Source organism: Vitis riparia, chromosome 13, assembly GCF_004353265.1.
Source record: "Vitis riparia cultivar Riparia Gloire de Montpellier isolate 1030 chromosome 13, EGFV_Vit.rip_1.0, whole genome shotgun sequence".
Lineage (NCBI taxonomy): Eukaryota > Viridiplantae > Streptophyta > Magnoliopsida > Vitales > Vitaceae > Vitis > Vitis riparia.
Window position 1 is genome coordinate 17,282,138 of NC_048443.1, and position 10,334 is coordinate 17,292,471.

Here is a 10,334-nt window from a genome sequence, read left to right on the forward strand (position 1 = left end):
CAAGCTATAGTTGACGCTCTGAGAAGTGGAAGATCCTTCACCATCTCTTTGTGTTGCAAAGTCCTCAACCCTTTGTAACTCAAATGCCCAAACCTACGGTGCCACAACTTTGAATTATCTTCTGTGACGGTTTGCAGGCATGTCGAGGTCTCAAGCACCACATTAGCCAATAATACAAACATTCGATTTGTTGTCATATTTGTCTGCATAATCAATCCTCTTCTAGGGTGGTATAACTTGCATTCCCCATTTTGTATAATTATAGCTAAACCCTTTTCTTGAAGTTGGCCTATACTCAGCAAATTATTCTTCAAAGCAGGAACATAGTAAACATCAGTGACTACCTGAGTTGAGCCATTAATCTCGAGTTGGATGTTGCCTTTGCCCATCACTCCCATCCTTGTATTATTACCGAGCTTCACTGAATGTCTGAAAGCCTCATCAATGTTAGAGAACCACTGCTTATTCCCGCACATGTGATTGCTGCAACCCGAGTCGAGAAACCACACATCTTCTCGTTTCGAGTTGTTGACTTCATCATACGACATGAGGAGCATCTCTTCTTCTTCATCGAACTCAGCATAGTTTGCACTCTTCTCCCAACTAGGGCATTCGTATTGGAAGTGCCCTAGTTTGTGGCATTTAAAACACTCCACTGTGGCCTTGTTTGCAAAGTATCTTCCTCTGCCTCTCCCGCGGCCTCGAACAAAACTTCGACCTCTGTCTCTTCCTTCATACCTTTCTCCATACGAAACCTTTAAAACTTGTTCATCCCTTGCATTTCCACTATGACAATTCATTCTCTGTTCATGAACCAAAAGGCTACTTTGAAGCTCGTCAATGGTCATTGTGTCCACATTATTGGACTCTTCTATTGAGCATACCACATAGTCAAACCTGGGAGTCATCGATCTCAAGATTTTCTCCACAATCACGTTCTGCCCCATTTTTTCTTCATGTGCTTTCATCTTGTTTGTAATAGTCAAAACTCTAGCAAAGTACTCATCAACCTTCTCACCCTCTTTCATCTACAGGATCTCAAACTCTTTTCTAAGAGCTTGTAGTTGAGCTCGTTTAACTCTGGTGGAGCCCAGATACTTCTGCCTCATTGAATCCCATATACTCTTTGTTGTGTTCTTGTCAAGAATTGTCTCCATAATGGTCCTGTCAATCGATTGAAACAAGTAGTTCTTGATCTTCATATCCTTTAGCCTTGCCTCTTCAACTTCCTTTCTTTGTGCTTGAGTAGGCATTGATCCTCCGGCTATTGAAGGAATCCCATTCTCTACTATGCTCCAATACTCCTTTGAAAGGAGAAAATTCTCCATTAACATGGCCCAATGGTCATAATAACCATCAAACCTTGGAACTGCCGGCTAAGAAAAGTTTTCTGTTGCCATGTTCACTCACTCCACCTTCCTTTCTTTTCTATTCTTTCTTCTCACACTCTGTAAGAAATTTGCAGTTTCTTACTTTCTTCAATCAAGCCCCTTAGCGGAGCTCTGATACCAGATTGTTGAAAGCAAGAACTATAAAGCTATGATCTCACACAAATCTGGAATAACATCTCCTATATTATTGAACACTTACTGGTGGCTTATATAGCCTTACAAGATAAGGAATTAGAAAAAATATTGCAGCCCACGTCTTAACATTGCAACCCACGTCTTATACCTAAAGACATGGTATTAGTTACTGAAAGAGTCAAAACCTATCTACTGGTTCCTAACTAATAGGAACTTATTAACAAAAACAAATAAATCCCAACAGAAATGAGGTATATTGAAGAACGAACAAAGAGAAAAAAGGTGTATAATCAAGACCCAGAAGCAGGAGATAATGTCACAGGTAATATCCAGGTCTTTTGTCAGTGCTGCCCATTCAGAAAGGAGGAGCTATCAACTGGGATTGTGACAATTGTAGACTCAAATGTCTCACTGATGGTGATTTCAGTGTTGGGCGAGATGCCAAGTGTGCTGAGGTTTTGGTCTTTGTGGCTAAGATGTTGATGCAAGGGGAAGGTGGTCTCTATGCCTCGGTTTTTCCAGCAATATCAACAGAAGGTTGAGTTTTTCATGTGTCCATGCCTGGAAAAGGGTATTAGGAGCATTCAGAAGACTCCAGGAGGTCTTCTTTACGGACAAAGTTGGAACAACATGTGATCAATACTCAAGACGCCCGAGTTCAGGACTCTACTCTGCACGCTTCCAGTCACGTGCCTACTTTAGTATGCTCACCTTAGACCATGTGCTATCTCTTATTTCCTTCACTCTCGTTTTTTTTTTTTTTTTTTGAAAATAATTTCCCAAGCCCCATTTTGTAAATATTTCTTTTCAAATTCTGATTTTCAAATGATGCCAATTTTCCCCTCCTTCATCCTTGGAATGTTTAGGTTCCAAAAATCCCATTTTTAATAAAATTTTGCCATCATTTTCTTTTCTAGTGAGCAATACTTACATCTCCTCTATTTAAAATGATTTTAAATAAGCATGAATTAAATTCCATAATTTCGAATAATGGAATTTGTGGAATCAACTCATGCAAAAATAAGCGAGCTTTGGTGGGGGCCCTACATAAGTGATTTTATGATTGATTGATTGATTGATTTGATTATCACACTTGATTGACTCATTCTGCTCTATGATATGCATGAGATTGTTCTTTAATTTTGCACTAATCCCCCTCTCTTGATAGCGCATGATGATTCGTTGCCCAGGTACGCACTCATTCTCACTCTGATTAGTCTATATGCATTTTCTGACTCTCATATGTGCATGATCGCTCTAAGTATTTATTGATTTTCTTATTAATTGTCACGTCAGCTTCATTTTATTAGTAGAGACCCGATTTTAGGGACTTAGAGGGGTGTTACGGTCTTTACCATACCTTCCCGATAAGTAACCTAACCCCCGAGCCCAATCCGGTTTTTCGTAGATCACCTTTTCCAAGTAAGGAGACGCGCTTAGGGTTTTCTTTCTTATTTTGTTTACCCTTTTAAAATAAAACAAAAATAAGTGGCGACTCCAAGTCATTTTTCTAAACAATAAAAATCATTTTTGAAATCAAAATCGAGCTCGCCATCGAGTGGGAAACGCATAAGTCGAAATGCGAGATCCACAGTAATATTAATAATAACATTTTTAAAATATAATTTTGATATGTTTAAAAGTGAGGACCAACCATTTTTTTTAGAATTTTTGCATATATTTTAGATTTTCATACAATATATATTGCTATTATATGAAATAAAAATTCATCTTGAAAAAAAAGCACAAATGGAAGTGAGATCCAACCAAAGAGAAAATTCACAACTTTGAAAACAAACATAGCCAATACAAATGGAATTCACCAAAAAATAATAATAATAAAATGAGATTGTTTTCTTTTAGCTGCACTATTTATTTAAGGGAAAAAAAATTAAAATATTTGTTGGTAGGTAAGCATACATGTATATATTGATCATTGTGGTGAAAAAAAAAATTAACAATGGCTTATCCCAAAATTCTATAGGGTCATACATATACATATTGACATTAGCTCAAATGATAGAATAAAAGGGAAAACATTTTTCATTGTTCACCTTTGATAATGACTCCTACTGTTACAATGCAATCCAAAATTAAGGCTAAGCTATATTCCACAAAAATTTGCAATGCAAAAAGTCTGTGCCAAATGATTGGGTCACTTCAAGATAAAATAACAAAGATTAACATTACAAGTATTCATAGTTTTCTTTAAATGCCACTTTTTTTTTCTTGCAAATAATTATAGTTTTGTTTAAATACAACTTTTTTTCAACAGAAATTATGTATAACATAACACCATATCATTTTCCTTCTAGTTGTACTTTAAGGGAAAAAGATTAAAATAAATATTAAAAAAATGGGTTAAATTCACTGAAGTGAGACCCGTACCTATTCCAATCTCAATTTAAATATCCAATTTTTATTTATTTTTTTAATTTTACCCTAACGTTTATTTGTTCAAAAATTTACCTGGGCTTGAAGAACACTCCAAGCTATAGATGGATGAAAAGAGGGGTCTCACTTTGTCTGTAACATTGCAAATAGCTAATCCCAAACTGAAATAACCAAAAAAAAAAAATGGTTATTTTACCTAATCGTTTCGCTGTTTTTTTACCAAAACATAAATTTCTTCAAAAACTTACTTAACCTTGAAGCGCACTACAAGACGTTGCTGGTGGAGCTGCTAGTGGGAGTCGCAGATGGTGGGAAAAGAAAAGATTGGATAGGGTTTGGGATAAAAAAATATATATATATATATAGGGGATTTAAAATAGTGCTGGAAGAGGAAAAAAGTAAAAAAAAAAAAAAAAAAAAGGCTAATATGGAGGTGTGGACCCTGCATTTCGTGCTCATGCGTTTCCCACTCGATGGCGAGCTCGATTTTCGGTTTATTCGAAATTTTGATTTTTATTGATTGTTTGAAAAATGACTTGGAGTCGCCACTTATTTTTGTTTTATTTTTAAAGGGTAAACAAAATAAGAAAGAAAAACCCTAGGTGTGACTCCTTATTTTGGAAAAGGTGGTCTGTGAAAAACCGGATCGGGTTCGGGGGTCAGATTACTTATCGGGAAGGTACGGTAGAGATCGTAGCACCCCTCTAAGTCCCTAAAGTCGGGTCTCTACTAATAAAATGAAGCTGACATGGCAATCGATGCGTAAATCAATGGATACCCCAAATAAATCATGCACATGTGAGAATCAAAAAATGCATGTAGACTAACCAGAGTTGGAATGAGTGTGTACCTGAGCAGCGAGCCACTATGCGCTATCAAGAGATGGGGTTAGTGCACAATAAATAGCATAAACATAGCTCATATGTCACATCGAGTGCAAAATCATCAAAGGCACACATGACACTTCACTCAAAATTCACTTTTATTTTAGAGAAATTTTATTTGATGTTGGGCCCCCACCAAAGCCCATTTTATTTTTGAATGAATCAATTTCATAAATTCCATCACTTGGAATTACGAAATTTAATTCACATTTATTTTAAAACATTTTTTTTTAAAAGAAATCACGAAAGTGATGAAAATTGCTTGCCGAATAAAATGGTAGCAAATTTTATTAAAAATGGAGACTTTGATGACCTAAAATTGTAAGGAGGGAAGATGAGTGAGTTAGGGTTATTTGAAAACCAGAATCTGAGAAAACATTTACAAAATGGGATTCGGAGCTATTGTTTTTCAAAACCAGGGGATGAGGAAATGGGAGATGGCATGTAGCCAGAGGTTTCATATAAACCGTGCAGCAGGAAAGTCCTAAGCTTGGGGCATCTTGAACACTGATTGCGTGCCATTTCTGAAATCCAAGGGAGCATAGATGATGAGACTGCAAGGTGATGAGTGCACCAAACCTGACATGAGCAAGAATTGATCATGAGCACTCCGAAGTGGCTATGTGAACAAGGAGCTTTGCAAACCAGGTGTCAATGCCTCCTTGGGGGTACGAGACCCAGGCCATGAACAGGTAGACTATCCATATTAATGTCTGAACGATTACTCACTGCACCAGGGGACTGAACAGGATATGCCCATGCACATTCATAAGATTCCAGCTACAATCATTGCTATTATCGCTATAATCAATCCAACTCCCATTCCTTGTAGCTCAGTAAGCCCTTTATTGTCTGTCTTTCTAATTCTGCTCACCAATGGATCAAGAACTCTCCTGTAGAGAAAGATGAAAGCTGACACATTCAGGATGTCACAGCCAGACATACGTTCAGGAGGAATTAGGAAGTTTGAGACTATAATTTTCATGGCAGCACCCTGCTCCACAAAGTGGGAAGCCATCTGAGTAAGGCCACTGAACAGATTATGGTGCATAACCATATTGGGATTAGTCTCAATATGCACTTCGCTTCCTCAACTCCAGTTCCATCACCTCTACCTGCCCTCTCTTAGCAACCTTGGACCAATCCTTAGCAGCAACACCAGTTCTCCAATAAAAAAACAATAGTTACTGTTAATGGAGGCTTGTGTTGAGGCGCCCAGAAGCATGCAGTGTAGTCACCTTCTTCAGCTGCAGTAAACGCAAAATTACCAGATTCTATGTGATCCCCAGGATGATAATTGTTCTCGTACGGAGAAGAAACCTGAGCTGTAATCTTGTGCGTGTCCGGCAAAGGGAACCCCTCGTTCGGATTGATAACGCTGTACTGGCCGACACTCATGGCGTTGGTCACATTTGGCCATCATAGAAAAGTGACAGGGAGCGCCAATGAGGTGATTATTGTTGAGTGCAAAATCAGCCAGTTACAGGCAATCACTGATATTGCAGTCAGCATTATTGCCCAAGACTGACACCATGAGGGTTTGGCCCAAACAGAGTCATACAAGAATGGGAACATCAGCCATGTTATGTCCAAGAGGATAACAGTAGACACGTCCCCTGGGTAGCATTCGCTGCTACGTTAATGATAGGGGTTGTTGGGTTCATTGCAGCATTCGGAATAATCTGAACACCCATCTTTTGATCAAAGTTTGGTGTTGGCAGCCTGTCCAACTCTTTGGAAGCATAGAGAAGTGCCACACTACCACCTGGTACAACTCCTTCTTCTACAACCGCCTTAGTAGCATTTAGAGCATCTGTAACCCTATCTTTCTTCTCACCAACTTCAGCTTCACTAGCTTCTCTTGTCTTCAAAACAGCAACACCACCGGAAAGATTGGCTAATCTTTCTTATAACTTTTCCTTGTCATAATCAGAAGAGCTCAATTCAATGGCTGACCTAGTCTGCTCACACCGTTCCTCAATAGCCTTCTTGTCACCAACCCCATCAAGGATAACAGTATCGTCCTTAGATATTGTAACATTTTTGCTAATGCCAAGTGTATCCGAAGAACAATCAGGACGATTCCCACTAGAAGCAACCAAGGATAAAATTAGTTCAAGCAATGCACCCACTACATCAGGTCCATAGTTCCAGAGGCTCATTCCAAAAATAGAAGAAAGCAAAGGCTTATGGTGAACTATATCCATACAAGAAATGGCTCCAGATAGTGACCTTGACACGGCAGAGGAAAGAGCAACTGCACGTAGTGCATTTGTAGAGAAATATGAGCTCTTTGGAGGAGTGGAAAACGGTATACTAACAGCAGCTTCTAAGTTCCCAACTGACACAAATTCATGTACACGGTTCTGAATAGTCTCTACTTCCCCCAGTTTCTCGTGTCAAATGAGTGCACCTTCGCTATTGAAGTCACTGAACTTCTCCTATTCGGAAATATAAACCCGCATGTCTAGAGACTTGTCTTTTTAGGAGAGATTGGAGATCTGAATAGCTGGGTCAGAAGGAGTGGGCATTATCTGTGAAATGGGTATGGAAATAGAGAACATGTAGTGTAGAGAGAGAGAGCGTGATGGCAAGCATGCATGGGTATGAGGTGAAATAGACATGAGGGGTAATAGGTGTATGGGATTAGTGAGCATGAAGGGTGTACAAAAGTTAAAGGGATAGGTATGGGATGGACAATGAGTATGCGGGAAAGGTGAATACATACAGATATGGGTGTGGATAAGTTAATGGAAAATGGAGATGACCATGCATGCATGAAGCCCTACGTACAGGAGGGGATTGGAGGCAAACGGGTAATGAAAGAATGGTACAAATGGTAATGGGGGGATAAGGAAAATGGGTTAAGTGAAATGGGTATGATGATGAGGGAACGTACCATATTTTCTGGGCAAATATTCCTCTCTCCATGAACTGTCAACTTCATGCTCAGTATCCTGTTGCTTCTCAAAGGCATTGCCAGCACTATCAACTTCAGCAAGCGTCTTAGATGGTAACGAGATATAACCTAAATGAGTTCCATATGATTTACACATAATCACACCAATATCGGCACTCATCCAACCTCTCTAAACACAAACCATTGACAGCCTTTAGTTTTCCAAACCAATTTGAGAGCTCAGAGATTGCAGACCATTTTAATAAATCCCTTTGTTCCCAGCTACATGAGGTCCATGATGATCCAAGAGAAAAACCACTGATATTTGCACACAATATAGTCTTAGACCATCACGAACCAATGCAAGACTAAAGAACAGCCCTGGAGTCATGACCATAATGATTTCTTGAGGCTCTGAGCTAGATACAATTGCTTTGAACCAAGCCATCTCCAAAGAGGTAAACAGTTCGAAGCCCACTACCTTGGGAAAGTGCCACCCCAAACCTCACCTTAGGTAGCTGGCAGTAGAAGGCATGGTCGCCACAATCCTTGCACAAATGCTCCTGAAACAGCAGTAATGCCGACAAGGATATTTATAGGAAGAGCGAGCCTCTTAACTTCTGCAGTCTCACGAACCCAAGCTACTGATTTAACAGATGGTTCAAGCATAACAATGGAGAAAGCGGTCCAGAGAAAGCCACAGCTCTCTTTGCCCCCTCCAAGTCAGATCTTTGAAGGAGCACCCAGTCCAAAACCGGATCCATTTTCCCACAGATTTAGCATTGATCAAAACCCAGAAACAGAGCCAAATGGATGGAGTATGAAGCATAAAAGAAAACGAGTGAAGTGATTCTCAGAGGTTTCATTTCATGAGCCATCCATGAACCCTCTGAGAGTGAGAAAATCCATTTTAAAACACCACATTCAGGCACATTCACAATAGAAGCAGAGTATACCAAAATCAGCAATGGCAACCGGGAAAACAAGATTTCATCTCAACAAACTAAACAACATTCACAATATCAACAACAACCATGGAGGAGCAATAAGAATCAAAAACTAACAATAAACCTTTTGTTTTCATACCTGAGAGTGCTGATGTTTCGTTCCTTCAAACGTTCCTCAAACACTACTCCAAAATACCTCCTCTAGAACCATCTCCTCCCAGCACCTCTTCTCCACTCTCTCATACGCTCCTCTCTGCCAGAATCATGCTATTTCTCTCCAAAATCACCTTTGTTCTTCTTTTTCCAGAAAATGCTCTCTGTTTTCTCCCTAGCTTCACTCACTCTCCCAGCTCTCAAAGCTCCCTGCTACTCTACCCGTAACCCAGAAAAATCCCTCAAGCCAAAGGATCCTCCTCCATAACTCTCGTTACCCCCTAATATCTCATAACAAAACCTGTCCAAAAAGCCAACCTGCCTCCTCCAGCAAAGGATCCCTTCTCTCCGCTCTGAAAAAGTTCCCCTAGCAGCAATGGAGACACCCACGAAACCTCTCAGAAAAATCTCTCCCTCTCCTCAATGGAGGCCTCTCCCTCCTTAACAGAAACGTACCCTCCTTTCTCCAGCTGCCTCTCTCTGCCAAAAAATCCTTTTCTTTTCTCCCGGATATGCCCCTCTAACCATCTGCAGAGACAGCCACCAAAAACACCACTACCTGCAGCCTCTCTCTCCTCACATGCAGCTGGCAACGTCCTCACAGAAAAAATCAAATAAGCTCCTCCTTCTAGAACCTCCCTCCAAGTGTCCCTCCCCTAGTGGTTCTCAAAACCACTACTCTGTTTCCACCACAGCCCATCTCGGAGTGACACATGGCCACCTAAGGTGGCGACACTTGTCAATCCTGGCTGCAGCAAAGCAAACCCTGAATGGGGGTCTACAGGAGGTCAAATATTACTTTGGTAATTATTTTCATAAATGCACTGTTTGGGTTATTTTTTAAAAAAATAAGCATTAGTTTGATCGAAAACTCACCATACCATTCCCATGCTATAACATTTTTTTGGTTGCCTAAGACACCTCAACTCAACCCCCATTAGCTGTCCAATCCCCCATAACTAGCCATCACCCAACAATCCTATACCTATACCAGCCATGTATTCACAAGCCTCTCACATCGAACCCATTACCCTAACACCATAGCTGCATTGTATAGATCCTTGAACCAGCTGTTCCCATAGTCTTTTTCTCTGTCAAAAGCTCTCATCTAATCTGCCATGACTGCAAGCAAACATCCACCAACCGTATACTCTTTCTTCCATTCCCCATACCCATCTCTCAAACGTCAACCTTTTTTCTTCTACCTCAGCTTTCTTTCTTCTCTTTCCCGACTATACGAATCCATATTATCCATTTTTATTTACATATATTTTCTTTCTCAAGCTCTATTTCCATTGTTGTCATGGCACTAACAGACCTGTCAATTTTAAATGTCAACATCAACCGTCTACTCCTCCAAGCCTTAATTCCCATCAACCCATTTTTCTTTCCATGGTTTCCACCTCCCTTGTCTGCCTAATCCATCTTTTTTGCTTCACAGCTTGTAGTTCCTTTCTCATCTCCCTTCCTTCTCCAAACCAAACACCACACCCAACAACGTCATCGAAACTTCCTCCTTTTCTAACATGCG

At 40.0% G+C, this 10,334-nt stretch overlaps 1 protein-coding gene across 1 annotated transcript; it reads right to left on the reverse strand.

Annotated features, from left to right (window-relative positions):
• Positions 1-5,570: 5,570 nt before the first annotated feature.
• Positions 5,571-6,202, reverse strand: LOC117928368 (protein NRT1/ PTR FAMILY 7.3-like). The gene is made up of 2 exons (XM_034848262.1): positions 5,993-6,202; positions 5,571-5,822 (listed from the first exon to the last, which is right to left on the reverse strand). Exons 1-2 carry the CDS (start codon positions 6,200-6,202, stop codon positions 5,571-5,573), a joined length of 462 nt encoding a protein of 153 aa, XP_034704153.1.
• Positions 6,203-10,334: the final 4,132 nt, after the last annotated feature.

Bases quoted from the DNA above. Each gene is read 5' to 3' on its own strand.
- LOC117928368 (XM_034848262.1), bottom strand. From the start codon at position 6,202: ATGAGTGTCGGCCAGTACAGCGTTATCAATCCGAACGAGGGGTTCCCT. The intron at 5,823-5,992 runs GTAACTATTGTT...GGCCTTACTCAG, and splicing joins AACACAAGCCTCCATTAACA to ATGGCTTCCCACTTTGTGGA.